The sequence below is a fragment of the Octodon degus genome, unplaced genomic scaffold (assembly GCF_000260255.1).
Source record: "Octodon degus isolate 3935 unplaced genomic scaffold, OctDeg1.0 scaffold00127, whole genome shotgun sequence".
Taxonomy (NCBI): Eukaryota; Metazoa; Chordata; class Mammalia; order Rodentia; family Octodontidae; genus Octodon; species Octodon degus.
The window spans coordinates 3,092,344-3,109,645 of NW_004524703.1; the positions used below are offsets into that span (position 1 = coordinate 3,092,344).

The following is a 17,302-nucleotide window of genomic DNA, read 5'->3' on the forward strand; positions in this document are numbered from 1 at the left end:
ATGCACCTGGTGAGGTATGCCCAAGGCCTGGCATGACAGGCTTGGATCTGGCTTCTGAGGGAATTAGGCCCCCTTCCATGCAGACCTGGGGAGAGGGGAGAAGGTTTCCGAAACCAGCACTTAGCCCTCGTCTTGTGCGGTGAGGCCGTGCACTGCTCCACAGCCTGCTTTCCTTTGCCGCTAGGCCACCTGCACCACCATGGTGAGGCGGAAGAAAATAAGACCTCAGTTTTGGTGCCTCAGACAGTGGCCCAGAGCACAAAACTCTCTCTTGGACAGCTAGCACCCTCCTGAAGAACCCCAATAAGGAGGTAGCTCAAGATTCAGGACATTTTTATTTTCATGCATAAGATTTTCATGATGCAGTGTGACGTCCCAGGACAGCCCTGGTCCTGCCTTCCACTGTGTGGATGTGTGCTAGTGTCTGCCCAGTTCTGGATACCATGGCTCGGGCCTGGCTATGCTCACTGGTAATCCTGGCTGCTAGAAGCAGCGCACAGCGCTCAGAGGCAGAGCTGTCTCCTGGGCTGGACCTGGCTTACCTCAAATGTTTAACAGGCTCACCATCACATCCTCTGCTTATCTACTCAGTGTGACTCAATTTTTATCTGGGGATCTGAAGTCTCGGGATTAAGCACCAAGGGACATGGAATTCTCTTCCTGTTTTAACCAAAACAGGTCTGGGCTTGAGGGAAGACAGAGTCTGCTAAAGACAGCAGTCATGGGCTCCTTTCCTTTAAGGTCTGCTTTCTGTGACTCTGCATCTACTCAGAGTCCCACCGAGCATTAAAATGCCTTTCATCTTAGCTTGCTCAATCTTTGGCAAATATTAATTAATGTGTCCTCATCACACCGTGAGCAAAAGAGCAGGTCTGAATTAATATGCTTGGGATTAGCATCAGCGTTGACCTGGGTGTGTAGTTTTCTAACGTGACTAATGAGCGAGTCTGAGAAGGAATCCCTTTCGCATCCTCCTACACTAATAAAGGATTTAAGCATCAACTCTCACCTTTTGTCAGAATGGCAAATCCCCAAATTATCAAGTACATTTCCATTTGTAAATTCAAAATTAATTTTAATGCATGAAACCCATGAATCCATTTTGCATTGTTAATGCCTTGAAAAAACATGGATATTTTGACAGTATGAAGTCTCCCATGCTCCAGTTTCTAAATTATGAAGCTCCTCCTGATAAATGCAGACAGTGGGGGCAGTGATTAATTGCCCCCTCCCCCAAGCACCAAATGATAGGGTATTCACTAAGTGAGATGGCACAAGGCAGCTGTTAGTGCTCTGAACGTGGTGGGGAGACCCCCAGGAAGCCCGGATTCACACTGTGCTTCTGCCATCTCATTAGCCTCCCCAGCTAAGCCTTTGCAGGACAGTCTTCAAGCCCACTGACATTTATTCACAACACCCCTTCAAGCAGTCTAACTTCCCTGTGCCATTGTCCCACCATTGTAACCTCATACTCCCACGGGTGTGAGGAAAAGACAGCTAGGTAATACTTTTACGATGTCAGTGATTAGTAGGTAGAAGTTGGTTTCTTCTGCAGCCTGTTGAGAGAATATGCACTAAATTCTGAAAATGTTGTGATCCAAATCCTTTATAACAATAAATCATTCTTCACTTACTGGGTACCAAGTCTCCGGTAATTGCTTATTGAAAATGCATCAATAGTGAGGGCATTCAGAATTATTGCTGGGTACAGGATATATTTTTCAAAACACTGAAGCCAAACATAGAGTCTTTCAAACCACATTAAATGGGCGACACCTGAAAGAAATACAAAAACCCCTTAGAACAGCCAAGGACAAACTATTTTTCCTGAAGTACAGACTTAATAACAAGTAATATTCCCCTTTCAGTTGAAAACTGCTGACAGAGGACCCAGGAACTAGCCGTGGTATAGGATTTCTCTCCAGCCATCAGCTCACAGCTGTGCTGCGGCATAGTTCAACCCAATAATGCACAGTTACGCTGGTCGGCATCCGAGTCCCCGAGTCAATCGACTTCTGCAGATAGATTACTGGCACCAGTGTAACCCTGTCACAGAGAGAGTGTCAAGTTGTCACAATGAGTAATGGTCGAATGGGTGCAGGATTGGAAACAATCCCATGCAATGCTTTTGCCATTTGGGTGATTTCTAGGGCTGGGGCTGGTTTCTGGAGATTTCTTTTTACTCTTTAAATCATAATCAAATCCTTGGACAGCATACCTAGTGCAGAGAAAGCTGACCCCTGAACCTATCATACAGGAACTACTAGATTTTTCTGATCCTTTATGATGAGGGAGGAGGGGACAGTGATGTCTATTCATTACGGGCTAAGGTTTTAAGTGACACCGATTTGGATTTGCCTTCAGTCTCTGCCAACTCTTGTGCGTGTCTCCCTGAGTCCTTTTTCTGTGTCCCACCCATCCGCAGCGACTGCCATTAGAAAAGATTCCTCCCGCTCTGCTGTCTTCCTTGTGTGTCATTCATACTCACAGCATCTCTCGTCCCTCTCACTAGCTTTTCCTTTTGGGGAGGAGCAGTGGCTGCTCTCCTTGGTCACAGCACAAACTTTGTGGGACACATCAGGAGTGGTATTATGACTGGATCTAAAATGCCCGGCCCACTCTCACTTTGGAGGTGGGGCTTAGTGAGAGGTGGGGTCACTGTCACTGGAGGCGTGAAGTGGAAGAGGCGTTCTTGTCCTTGGCCTTATTCTTGTCCTCCTTCCTCTGTTTCCTAGCGGCTATGAAATGAGAACTTTTCTTCCATCAGGCCCTTCTGCCACGCTGCTTCTGCCTTGAAGTTGGCTGTCCCTGGACTCAATCCTCTGAAAACCAGAAGTCAAAACAAATGCTTCCTCCTTGAAACTGTGGTGTTGGGCATTTGTCTGAGAAATGGCAACGCTTAGAGATGAAAAGAATAACTCTACATCATAAGATGGACTTCAGTTGTTTGCAGTGGCTAGGGCTAGATGTTAAGGCTTACATCTAAATAGTCTCCCAAATCTTATATTCGCAGGTGGGGCTGGTTGGAGGTGGGCATATTGGAGGCATGCCTGGAAGGGTATGTTCTTGTGCCCGGCCCAGGCCTTTCCTCTGCTTCTATGTGCTGCAGGTGAGCACTGTACTTTGTTGTGCCTCCTGCCATGCCTCCTACCACAGCCTTTCTGCCTTGGAATCAAAGAACCATGGCCTGAATCCATTAAAAAAAAAAAAAGAGCCAAAAGAAATCCCTCTTCTTTTAAGTTGTTGGTCTCAGGTATTTTGTCCCAGTGAAGAGAAATCTCACTAATATGCATATAGAAAGCTCTCTACAGCCTCAGGGGTTCAGATTCAGGGCTAGAGCTCCCCTCTGCTTCTGTCTTAGAGAGAGAAATATAGCCAAGGCAGGATCTGGGTCCCAGGGGCCCAGCCCTCCCCTACATACTTTCAATCTGCCGTAAGCCAGAGGCTGTGACAGGCTGGATCCTCCAGCAGAGAGTAGCTGAGGAGTCATCGAGTGGGTCCCAACCTCTCCACCCCACGTGTAAGGGGGATGGAGGCTCCATCACACATCTGAATCACATTCTTCAACAAGTTATGGTTGGGCTGGGGAGATAGCTTGGTGGTCAAAGTGCCCAGGCAGGTGCAGAAACCCAGGTTCAATCCCTGGTACCACATGCTGTGCTGGCCCTGGAATCCGGGCACACCATGCTGGCCACCAAAACCAGGTGTGGCAGTGCACACCTGTAATCCCAGCTGGGGAGGCTGAGACAAGAGGATCACTACAAGTCCAAGCTGCGTAGTAAGACCCTATACCAAACAAATAAATAAATAGATTTTTAGAAAACAATTTATGGTTAAAAAAAAAACAACTTTGCATCCCAATAAGGGGGGAGAACTACATAATTTTAAATTGCTTTACATAGTTTTGTCTGGGTTATGAAAAATAACTTGTGACAGAGGCACTGTCACACTTATGACACAGGCTGTCCCCTCTGGGTCATTCACCCAAGATTCTAGGACAAATGACCTATTTCCCAGTAACTCCCCTGGGACTTTATGTAAGGGATCTCAGAAAGAAACAAACACACACACAGGTGTGTATGTGCACACACACACACACACACACACACACACACGAGATTAAAACTGAGGTTCGTACTTTCTTCCATGGCTTATTTTCAGCATAAGAATGTACTATCTCTGCAACTCAAAGACACAAAAATACTTTTACTTGATTAAAAACATGAAGGCTTGCATTCAGAAATCTTATTTGAAAAGAATTCATAGGGACAAGACAGCGAAGGAGACTGGGGAAAGCCTTTCATGACTTGGGAAACAAATGAGAACAAACACCTGACAAGGGGAGCAGTAAACAGAGGGAGATGCAAGGAGGAATGAGAGGGATTAAAAGAAGTCATGGTGACCATCGAGACAGAGGAAGGGCTTGGGAGTTGGAAGAGAATTAAGTTCAAAGAGTAAGGATGAAGGGTAGGAATTCAACTTTGGGCTTTCTTCACAAGCAATGTGAACAACAATCCTGGGGGGATTTAGAAATGTGCTATTTCACAATGAATGATTTTTTATATATAATAAAGTCAAGGTATATTATGCATTTCACAGTTAGATGAAAGAGCCTCAATCTTTTGTGAAAATACATGAAAAATAAGGGAAAAAAAATTCTCAAGAATACTCCAAGCAGAAAATGGAATCTTGAGGGTAGTGGTACCCTCACCTGCCACCCCTTGGGCAACCAATCCATCTGCAGCTCTATCCATGCTTTGTCTCCTCCTGAGGTCAAGCCCTCCAATGCTCTGGACCGAGAGCTCCCCATCACCGTGGTTGCTGAGGCCCTCCCTTCTCTCTCTCCCGTGTGCCGCCCATGTCTCTCACCCTACATCTTCTCTATCCACTTTTGCACAGCCAAACTTTTGAGAGGCTTGTCAATCCCAGGAAACTCCTCTTCCTTGTCTTCTACTTACTCAGGAGCTTCTGCCCCTGGGCTTTTGGAGCTATGCCAGTTCAGAACTGCACAGGGCCAGGCCCCTGGTGATCTCCTGACTGCCACAGAAAGGACACATCTCCATCAATCTTATTGGAACTCTCGGAGGTGTAAAAATCATTGCTCCTTCTTTTAAATACTACCTCCCCCACTCCTTCTCCTATACTCCAGAAAACTTCAAATACCACACACCCTTGTTTGAGAAGCACTGAAAAGGAACCATCAACCCCCACAGCCTGCTCTTTTTCACAGATTCTCAATCCAGTGTAATGACTCTTGAATTAACTTGGGCATGCAGGCAACATACCTTGGAGCCCTAAATCAATTCTTCTCACTCATAGCTTCTATTGGAACCACCTGGGGCAACGCTGAAAATCATTATCCTGGAGTGGCGAGCCGCATGCTTCCAGGTGTAAATAAATGACTGGTTAAAATGCAGAATCTGGTCCAGCAGGCCTGGAGTTGAGCCAGACATTCTCTTTTTTAAAGAAGCTTGTAGGTGATGCTGGTGCTGGTGCCGCTGTATCTCAGGCAGTATTTTGAGAACCAGACCAGCAAAACCAGTATCTTCTGAGATGTGTGAAACACACAGATTCTTAGACCAGAACCGAGTAAACCAGAATTTCTGTGGCTGTGACCTACATGAAACTCTGTGCTTTAACAGGCTCTGCAAACAATTCTGAGACATGCCCTTGTTTGAGAAGCACTGTGTTGAGCGGTCTTCCTCTGCACCTGCAGAGCTACATGGTCTTGATTCCAGGTACTCAGTTCTTATATACTGATCTTTTCCTTTCAATCTGCAATGCTCAGAGCATTAATTTCTTTTTTCTAAAACATTATAGTTATATAAAAACCAGAAGCATAACACAATGTATAGCTACTGCAAGGACCCCATCCTTCTGCCCCATGTAAGAATGTTTTTCTTCCAAATATCCCACCTTCTCTCTCATTCCCTGATTTTCTCTCTGTACTGCATCATTCTCATTAGCATGCAAACTCGCTAAGATACTTTCTATCTTTTAAAATCTGATTCTTCAGAGGGGGGAATATAGGCAGCTGAATTAGACAGAAATATTATAGGCAGTCAGACAGGGCCAGGCCCTCAAGGACAATAGGGAAGACAAGGTGACTTTGCAACTTTGGAAAGACACTCCCATACGGGCTAGACCTCAAGACAAAAGAGGAAACAGAGCTACATACATCCCAAGGGATGGGCATCAGGGATTGATATTTTAAATAGGTATCAATCACCTTAAAAGAGCCCAAATGAGTCACTAGCACAAGCCTCAAAAGGAAGAGACCCTGTCCTGGATTCATGCCAGCTTGCCACGTGACTCGCTTCCTCCTTTGGTCCTGGATTTAATCAATTTTACCTGAGCAATGGTGCTTGTAATCTGATTGGTTGACCATAGTTCTGTCCTACCTCATGCCCACCTAAGCGAGTTCCCATGTTTACCACCTTAGGCCAGCCTCACCACATGGTTTTACTCTATAAAATCCCTGGAAGAGACAGCTTCCCTGGGACCACCTGCTCGGGACCCCCCTTCTGTCCCTCTCTCAACCAGAAGCTTTCTTTTCCCCCGATAAATATATTCCGCTTATTAAAAAATAAAAATCTGCTCTTTCTTAACTCTACTTTTTTTTTTGCAGATATTTTTCTTTTTAGGTATTTCTTCATTTCTTTGCATCCACTTGTAACAATTGTGCAAAAGATTTTGGCTCTACTCCCTTTCTCCACCACCTTATCTCCAATTCTCTTCTAAGTCTACTCAGATGCTCATAGAAACCACGGCATCAAACTGCCTTTCTGAGGCCACCACATCCTCCACATTGGTACATCCATTTAATCCTGAGGCCCAGCTTGCTCTGCCTGCCTGCAGAGTCTGCCCACCTAACTGTTCCCTCCTAGTAACTCCCTGCATGATCTTGTGCAGATCCCTGCCTGTAAGTATCCTCAATGCTAATGGCCTCTTTCTGGACGTAAATCAGGATTATAACATCACTTTTAGGAAAAATTTGGATGATCACAGGGGACAGATTTGAGCAGGGGACTCCTGGAAAGCAGCATGTATTTAAACATCATCTTTTTAAGCAGTATCACCCGATCATCTGAGTTTTCAGGACAGATCCGTTTCCTACCTTTTCCCCCCACACCTACTACATCCAAACTATAAGCAAATCTTGTTGGCTCTACCTCTGAAACCTGTTCCCAAATTTAAGCCCATCTCTTTCCTCTGCAGCATCCTTTTCGGCCTCACCACCATCATCTCTCATCTAGACCAATAACACTTCCCCAAAACTAGTCTTCCTTCCAGAGGCACTTTAAAGACTTCGTCACAACCCATTCCAGATTCTCCAATGGCTTTCTAGTATCACTGTAACAAAATCTGAGGCAAACAAGTTTTACTCAGCTGATCATCAAAAGTCCATGCTTCCCTTAGTGTAGAACTAGTGCTGGGAGGCGGCACCTTGTTGGGGCTTATGTGTCCCGGTTGTCTCTATGAAAGAACTGCTAAGGCTCCTTCCTGCCTAGGATTGCAGCAGACGCACGCGTATCACCTCACGTGGAGGTGCTAACCACGGAATGTGTGGTCCTCCGTGCTGCTGCTCACTTTCTGATGGTTCGGGAAGGTGAAGACTCAACGATGACCTTAGAAGTGCACTACATGGCTCCCTCAGCCACGGTGGCCCTCTACAGCGCAAGGGACAGACGCTCTGAATCAAACTTCCAGTAGAGTTTGGACAAACAAGAAATAAGTTTTCACTTTGTGTTATGCTTTTCTCTTTTTCTTAATTAAGTTTATTGGTACATTTTATATGTAATGATCACATTCATCACGGGGAATCTGTACCTGTACATTTATATACGATTCTTCTTTTCCCCCCATTCCCCTACCCTTGCTTCAACCTCTCTTCCCCTCCTTATTTACACTACCTTTATTTCCAGTTTTTCTTTCTTTTCTCCATTTTCCTTTCATTCCTTTCTCCCTCCCCCATCACTGATTCCCCTTCCCATTTGAACATTTTCTTCCCATTTCACAATATCTTCTTACATTTTGGTCCTTATTCACACTTTTGGCTTCTCCAAAGAAACAGTCTTGCAATTACACACATGTCTGATTTGTTTTACTTCAGAGTATGGTCCAAGGCACCTCCATGTACCTAGAAATGTCTCAAGTATATCCTTCTTTATGGCAGAGTAATACTCCATTGTATAAAAAACCCACATCTCCTTTCATTAATCGATGGGCATTTGAGCTGTTATGGTTTCGGCCTAAAGGGTCTCACAGAAGTCTCAGGCATTCAACAGGGGGGCTTCTGAAGTGTGACTGGATTATGGGAGCGCTACACCTGACTTTCACTGGGAGGTGGGGCCTGGCTGGAGATGCAGCTGGGATGTGATCCAGAAGCATCTGTCTCCCACCCTGGCTCCTCCTGTAACTGTCTGTTGTCCTGTGGCTGGATCTCTCACCAGCCTGTTTCTGAACTTAGGCTTTCCAACCATGAGCCGAAACTTGAAACTGTAGGTCAAATAACCCTCTCTTCCTTTCAGTGACCGGCACTAGGTATTGCATCTCAGCAGCAGGAAAGCGGCTTGGACTGACTGGTGCTGGGAGTACTTCGGTGCTGGGGCTGCTGCCGTGACCACGCCTCACCCCGTAGTTGAGCAGCCGCCGAGACACTGCTTAGCCACCAAGACCTGGGAATATCTGGTAAGATATTTGCCCTCAGCCTGCCTCCCAAATGATCACAGATCGCAAGTATCAAGTCTAACTCATGTCATGGCAGCCCCTCGGCCGTTTAGAGCCTCAATAGCTTCTTAGCCATATTTCCAACTGATTTCTCCAATGCTCACTCTCCTTCGGCCTGCAGGTGTGGGGATGGTCTCTTAACTGAGCAGCCAATTTTGCCCTTTTCGGGGACTTCCCACCTACTGTGTCCTACCAGGGATGTCCTTTCCACCAGTCTATGTGACTCTCTCTTCCCTTCAAGTCTCTGCTCAAACTTCACCTTTCTGCCTGTGTCGTCCCCCCCCCACTGCCCTACCTAAAGAGTCTCTTCTTTCCACAATTATTTTTCCTTACAAAACAAAACACATCCCTATCTCCTGTCTTATTTACTTATTTGTGTACTTGTTTAGCATCTGCTCCCCTGAGGAATCCGCAGCTCCCTGAGGACGAGGACTTTGTTGCCAGCTCTAGACCTGGAAACACATTGTGTGTGTGAGACTCACTCACAGCTTTGCATGTAGCTGTAGTTTATTCACATGCATCTCTGCAGAGCAATGCATTGTGGGACCATGCATGGCTTGTTTTTCCAGCACACTGTGGATGGGTGTCTGGCGGGGATCTAGCCAATGCTATTCACGAAGACTACCACTGTGGGCATTCCTGCACGTCTTCTATAAAGCTGCATGCAGCTGTCTGTGCAGTGTGCACCTGGCTAGGGAGGCATAGGCAGCTAGCTGTGCTTTGAGCATCTCCAGGAGACTCTGCCAAACCTTCCTGCAAGGTGACCATGCCACTGCTTGCTCCCACAGGAGCACAGAAGGACCCTGTGCATGCCCCACGTCCTTGCCAAAGCGCCTTTTCATTTCAGCCATGCTGGTTTCCTATTAAGGTTTCATCTTATATTTCCCTTATAATTAATCTCGTCAGAAAGCTTCTGTCTAGTGACCATATGAACACACACTTTTGTCAAATACAATAACTCATCCTGCCCACTGCTTTCCTATTGGATTATATGTCTTCTGTTTACTGAGTTTTAGTTCTTTATACATCCTATGTCTGCATCTTTAGTCAATACTTTGAGAGACTATCTCATTTATGATTATTTTTCATTTTAATAGTATTTTATAGTTACAGAAAAGGAATGAATTAATACATTATAACTTACTTTTCTTCCTTTTAGGGACTTTTAAGCCTATGTTCTCTCTTTTTTTATGTGTTTGCTACAGGGTCTCACTTTGCAGCTTGGACTCAGAGTGATCCTCCTGTTTTCAGCCTCCACAGAGCTGGGATTATAGGCATGTGCCACCACACCTGGACTTGGCGGCTGGCTCAGCGTGCTCAAGGGCAGGGCCAGTGCGGCATGTGGTGCCAGGGATTGAACCCTGCTCCTTGTGCTTGCCTAAGCAGGCGCTTAGTCTACTGAGCTATCTCGCTGGCCCAAGCCTATGTTCTTTTATACTTTTCTGTAACCACTCTTTTTGTTTTATTTTTGAGGTGTAGAGAGCTACAAACCCTCTGGAACTGGTTACCAAGTACAGTAGGCGACAGGCACCTAGCACCATGTTCCCACTTTATCATCTGAATGACTCCTACCATCTTGTCCCCACTGCCCTGAACATGACGCTTTTTGTGCCTCTGTATCTCTGGGTACTTTCCTGTAATGTTCCCAGGTTTTCCTGCTAGAGTAACTTCTAATCTTCTCCCAGCATCAGCACGCTGCCATGTGGGCCCTGCTTCCAACATAGCCACTGCCATCAGTTACCAGGTACATCTACAGTGTCCACTGTCAGCTGATGGTGACAGTCTAGAAGAGTGACTTCTAATGGGTTGTATGACTGCATTTAAATGTTTTATAGGCAGTGTATACCCTTTCGGCCTGCTGTTGGCAGATCTTCACTTTCCCCATTGGTGCTCTGTCTTACTGTCGCATACCCAGTACCCATCAGCTGTCTGCTGGACACTGACCTAGGCCTTATGCACATATTATTTTGGATCTCAAGACAAAGTATCTTATCCTTTGTGCCAATACTGGACTGCTGAATTCTATAATTTTAGAACTTGTCACAGCAGAGAGTAATTATTCATTGATATATTAATCTTCCCACTAGGTTTCGAGTTTATCAAAGGCAGGTGCTCTGTCTTATTTGGTTTGATGCTTCAGGTGCATAGTGAAAGGCCTGTAATAGAGTTGGGGTTGTGTACATGTTAGTATGGTCTTATTATCACTGTTAGTGGTTGGGAAATTCTGGACAGTGAAAAATGAACAAAGATAGACACACAAAAAAGCAACACTTGGAATTACTTTTTTAATTACAAAGCAAAAAGATCTCTAACTACAAAATATTAAACATCATTTTCTATTTTAATCTCTCTTAAGGTGCATATACTCAGTGCTAGTTTTCTTTCTACACAAAATATATTTTCTGATTTCTCAATTTGTAAGCTATCAACAGTGTCAGCCTGAGGCCGTCACATCAAATGCAATTCAGCCTGCTCATAAAAATACATTTACAGAGTTCCATCAATGTTTGTCACCAATTTAGAGAAACATGACAACCTCAGCTAGATTCCTGCAAGAAATGTGAACAAAGAGAAACAGAAGTCAACCTCCTCCTCAGTGCTATTAGAGAAACATCTGTATTAAAGGTAATGTGGAGAGGCCCATCGCGGAGGAGAACCCAGGAACCATCTGGCTGGGGAGGGCCTGGCAGATTTTCACAAGCTATCATATTTGCTTTGAGAAAATGATATTTTCCAGTAGTGATAAGACTGATTCGAGTGGAGGGGCATAATCCCATTGCAGTCTAAAAAGATTTGCTGCAGATTGGGATAACAAAAATAGATTTTCTGTAAGAATTCCAGCTTGCACACCTCAGAAACACATAAAGCAATGAATTTCAATTAAAATGGAAACCACTGGTATGGTCTGAATTTGCCATCCATGCCTTTCCAAATATTTGAGAGTGAAATTACTAGTTCAGTGAGACTTTAGCCATCTGAGCTATAGGGAATGTACATGGATGCACGTGAGCCTGCAACCCAGGCCCTCTTTAGGGGATGAGATTAAGATATTCAGGCCCGGGAGACACAGGAGCTACGTACTGCTTTGTCCTCTAACTCAGGAACAGGCTGCTTCTGAGGTGTGCACCTACCACAGCCAGATCACAAACATGGAGGATGGCTGAGGCCAGGAGACTTAAGAGACGATAGCCAGGTCTCCCGTTTGGAATAGAGCCAGATGACAGCTGTGAAGAAGCTCTGTCTCAGGCTTCTGAAGAAAAAAGAGCTAAAAGACTACAAACCAGCTAATATGTTAGTTAAGAAAACTTTATTACCTTTTAATAGAGCCCTTACCATCACAGAGAAAAGGAACAGAAAAGAGCAAGGTATGGGGATGCATGCCTGTCACCCCAGGGTTCCAGAAGGCTCAGGAAGGGGGACTGCAAGTTTGAGTCCAGCCTGGACAACTTAGCAAAAGATTGTCTCAAGATAAATAAAGAAGAGCTATGGGTATAGCTGGGCTCATTCCCTAGTACCTTTTCTCCACCCCCCAAAGAAGGACTATGTGGTGAGAACTAGGTGGAGCTGTGTAAATTGGCTCTTCCGCACTACCCAGGCACCACTGCAAAGGCAGCGAAGGCATGCTCACTGCTGTCTGAGCATGGCAGTGAAGCTGCCCCACGCCTCCTCAGGATGGATTCTGGCTTGACTACAAGCCCAGGTGAGAGGGGAGCAGGTGTGCTCACCCTGCGCTCACCAGTAAGCACCGGGTGTTAGGGAGGTAGCAATTTGGGGAAACATTCGTCCCAGGGCAGAGTGCCAACAGCTGGCCACAGCAGAGGAGGAGAAGGGTGTGGGGAAGTTAACATAAATATTGGAATGACAGAGCAGCAACAAGCTCCAGAGGTCAGCAACTCCTAACCTCTAAGTTCAAGTTATGTTCACCCTGCCTAACATCAGAGAATTAATTTTACTTTCATTCTCACTGTATCAGTCAGTTTTCCCATGGTTGGCTCACAATGCCCAGAATTCACAACTTAAAAGGAGAACAGCTTTAATGTGGCTCATGTTTTCAAGGAATTCAGTCCATGGTCAGTTGGCTCTAAAGTAGAGGCACCAAGGTAGAAGGCTGTGGTGGAAGGAAGGTTTGAGGGACTACCTGCAGGGTGGCCATGCCTCCCAGGCACGCCTAGACACACCCAGAGGTGTGCTCCATCCACCCCTTCAGCGGGGCTCAAAGCCTGTCCAGTTCACACTCCATCCCAACTGCTACACCTACGTAACTTAAGAATCTCTCTACCAATCTCTCAGTCATTTAATCTGATAGATGCTTCAATCTCTAGATAAGCGTATCTTCGAAGAGGCCAATTTATCCTGAGTGTGTACTCAGTATTCCAGTTAAAGGAATAGGGAGAGAGAAACGTAAGAGGAAGCTATCACAGAAGTACAAGTCAGGAATTCTTGAATTCTCAGGAAGTAACTCAGCCCTTCCTTATGAAACTGCATAAAGCTAACAGGAAGGAAAGCTTGCAAATGTAATAACATGATAAATTTGTTTCTATAGTCCTCAAACCATCTGAGTAGCCACACAAAGTTAGAAAGAAAACCTTTGCAATGATATTTTATAACTGGCTTTCTGTAATGTCCTGAATATGCAGAGAGACTATAAAAGACATTACTCGAGCATTATCATTTCTCTTTTCCCTGGAATATTAGGCCCTTGAGCAAATGAAGGCAAACTAATTATGCCATTTACAAGTTTATATATGACTCCTTACAATTAAAAGCTTTAGATTTTTTTAATGGGCTTTCAGGTTGTGTTTTATTTAGATGGTTTCGCTACTAAAATAGGTCTTTCTCAGTAATTAAAAATTAATCACAAATCCTCAGGGTAGTTTTGGCTTTAGAAAGACAACCTTGCCCAAATCTCATTCTGAATTGGGATTTAAGCTGTGAGGTGCCAGGATTTCCTGCTTTTAAGGAGCAGAGAACCAAACGCACTTCAGCATGTGGCAGTGAGACGGACCAGCGCTCGTCACCCCGCCGCAAAGCCGACTGGACACAGCTGGCTGTTGCACGTCCTCGTCGCAGAGTGTGAGCAGCTCACGCCCACCTTTCTGTGGGCCGAGGCCAAGACGGCGGAGTCCTCAGCACTGACAGGAACGCATGTTATGAACTGAGGGTCGTCATTGCTAATGTGGGGAAAATCCTATCACCCTGCTGCATAGAGCCCTCAGATTCTGCTTAAGATAAACTCCAGCTCTGTGCCCTTGACCAAAAAGATAATTTGTGCTCTCCATGGCTTCTGCCATTCCTGGAACCCTCTTCCTTCCCTCTGCCACCTGACCCTGACTTTTCTCTCTGACAGGAAGGGGTAAGGGATCCATTCTTCCCCTGCCGGCCACACGCCTCATCACACACATGATGGTGGGACATTCCCAGGGACCCAGAACAGCCTTGGAGCTCTGGAATCAGATGCCATGTTCCTTAGCTGTAACTGTAGAGCTAAATTTCAAAAGATTTTATGTGTGTTATCAGGTTTGATTTAATCCCCATGGATTAAATCTATATAATGAGTCATTCAGAAAATACTGTTACCTATTGACCAAAAAAAAAAAAAAAAAAAATCTAAACTATGTGGCATGGAAATCCAGATTGTGAAGGGCCACCAACTTGACATCATGGGTGAAATGAGACACAAAAGCAAGGCTCAGTGACAAGACTGCAGAGCCCTAAAGTGAGGGGGAGGATGCATTCATGGGGGAGGGCATACTTTCTGCTTCTAAAGACTACACCACAGGCAGTAGATGCCTTGTGTCAGTTCCATTCCTCCACAATCCTCTGGTATGGGACCCTTAATTATGGACTGAATCACAATGTTAAGTGCAGATAATCAAGGACAGAGCTAGTATTGCAGCCCACCAATTTCATTCTAGGACTTAACACCATAATTTCTTCCTAAAGAGTTTCCTGCCTAGAAAAATCCTAGTCACATACAAAGGACCAGGAATCAGAAAATATCAGATTTCCCAAGGCAGCAGTGAACTCTGCAGGATAATGTGACAGTGGCTTAGAATCCTGAAAAAGAAGCATCTACATTACAAGCCATCCCTGAAGTGCAGAGGAGAGCCAAATACTTTGAGACCAGGGCAGATGTTGGCGGGTGTCCTACACACACACCACTTTTGAGGTGACTAAAGCTTGTGCCTCACTCCAGACCCAGGAGGGAGGGGGCAAAGAGCTCATAGCTGACTCCGGAGTGAGTCTGTAAAGCAGATGTGCTGACAGGTTGCCTGGCAAGTCTGGTTCTGCAGTGAGTTGGTAACACAGCTCTTGGAAAGGTAAGCACACAGCACATGCATCCACAAACACCCGACATCTCAATGAGACAGGGAATGTCACCCTGGCATGCTACGGAACTGAGACGTAAACACTAGACCTCACAGTCCTAAGAAGGTAAGTATATTTGAACAATAATATCAAAGTTCTCCTGGGCGGAAGGAGGAAGGCAATGCGAATGCTTTGGGGAAGAGGAAAAAGTAAATCCCGATCTTTCATAAGGTAAAGCCTGTAGGTATGTAAATCTGAAACATCAGGAAGTAACAGAACAAGAGCATTGCCATTGTTTAGAAGAATTCTGCTAAACACCAGAAGAAATATCAAGGAGTCAGAGGTGATTTTTCCTGACAGAGGAGGAGTCAGAGCTGGAAGGTGGTCTGTGCTGACGGAGGCTGCTGCTTTTTGTTACAACTTGTTCTATTTGATTTCTAACACTGTGTTAACTTTGACACAAACAAAAAGTACACTCGAGAAAGCAGTGTCTTTCAGAACCACATCTGTCACACGCAGACCATTCGATCCACAAATGGATGGCCACCATGTGCTAAAATGCAAAGTAAATCTCACTGAAGAAATACAAATTCGGGGCTCATTAGGGAAGTAGAGAATTTTTTTACAATTACAATTTATATAAGATTCTCAAGTGATGTGTTTTGTAATTTAGATAACCTTTTATTCATTTTTCCTAAGCATCCAAAAATAATAGCATACGCTGTTCAGGAACCACAAGCTCTTTCATACTACTTGGTCGGGTGCACACAGGCCCTGGATCCCAGCTGGCACCTGCAGAGTCTGCCCATGGGGAGCCCTTCTGTAGGAGAATTTACAATGCACTCAGCATTCATCTGCTTGCAACCAATATTTATTAAAGACCTACTATATACCAGGTACACAAATCCGTATATGTTTTAGTTTATGTGCCTAGCCAATCAATTAGAAAACCTTAGGCAATGAAAAATAAAACAACAGTACAGCCGGGCATGGTGGTGCACACCTGTAATCCCAGTACTCTGGAGGCTACAGCAGGAGGACTGCCACGAGCTCGAGGCTAGCGAGGGCTAACTGCGAGTTTAAAGCCAAGCTAGACTGCACAGCGAGACTGTATCTCAAGAAATTAAAACAACAAAACAAGAATAATAACAAAACTATAAGCACACAGTAGGGCCCAAGCCCTCTGCGTCTCTGTATCTGCTGTAGGACTGGGTATGGCTCCCTGCCCCACATCACCCATACTGCAGCAGGAACACAGATTGACTAGATTGTGGCTCTGCCATCTCAAGGCCTCTCCCATGTCACCAGTTCTCGGATGTGACATCATGTGGGAAATCAGTGACCTTTTAGATGACAGAATTGTACAGTCATAAGCATTTCTGGAGAGAACAAACAAGGAAACAATGAATTCTAGTGATGGCTTCATTCTCTCTTGGAACTCCGTTAAAATCCACTTGCATGCTAAGAGTAGATCTTTGAATCAGATCGCTTCTGTTTCACTGAATTTTGAAAGCCCATTAGTATCATATTATGGAAATTTTATCTTGGAGAAGTATGTGAAAATCCTATTATTTTCTTTTTTAAAATAATATTATCTTGCAAAATTCTTGAATAAAAAAATTTTCAAAAGTTCTAAATTCTTTTATGACAGAAGTCAATCGATGAACTCATTGGCCAAAATCACCCCATCATGCAGCAAAGTAGATTTGCTTTATTTTTAAAACACACAGGGCTCCTTTAGCATTTAGTCTAGAAAATTCTCTGCTTGATTAATAAGGTGCTGTCTGCGGCCAGTCTTAGCAGAATCCAAATTCCTAATCTTTACTGTGAATCAGCAAATTTTGTTTTAAAAGTGCAACTTCACACGTATTCACATAGCTGCACACACGGAACCACAATTCCTTTGACTGGTCAACTTTACTCCATGTGATAGAATCTTGTTCATGTAGCTCAAATACAGTGTACAGGTGAAGAAGCACTAGCCTCAGGAGGGGACAAGGTCTCTAAGATAACGAACTAGACAGATGAAAATGTTTTGATGTACTGTAGTCTTCAACAGGTGTGATAGTCAGTTCCATTTCATCATAGTCTGAATTTTATAACAATTAGTTTGGCATCTCCACAGTATACTTAGAAGTAGATGCATGAAACAGGCAGAATGGGGAAGCAAGCTGGAAAGAAGTACAGGCACAGAGTCCAGTGTGCGCTCCAGAGAGTAGAGGCGGGTCGGTGCTGTTTCAATGCAGTTTGGCAAAGCATCCCC

General features: G+C 44.7%; 1 protein-coding gene across 1 annotated transcript in view; it reads right to left on the minus strand.

The window, feature by feature from the left end:
* The window catches only part of Pcnx2 (pecanex homolog 2), a 213,213-nt gene that overhangs the window by 106,239 nt on the left and 89,672 nt on the right, over nt 1-17,302 (minus strand). Inside the window, 1 exon segment of the mRNA XM_012516813.2 lies at nt 1,635-1,776. Coding sequence (XP_012372267.1) covers nt 1,635-1,776 — 142 coding nt within the window.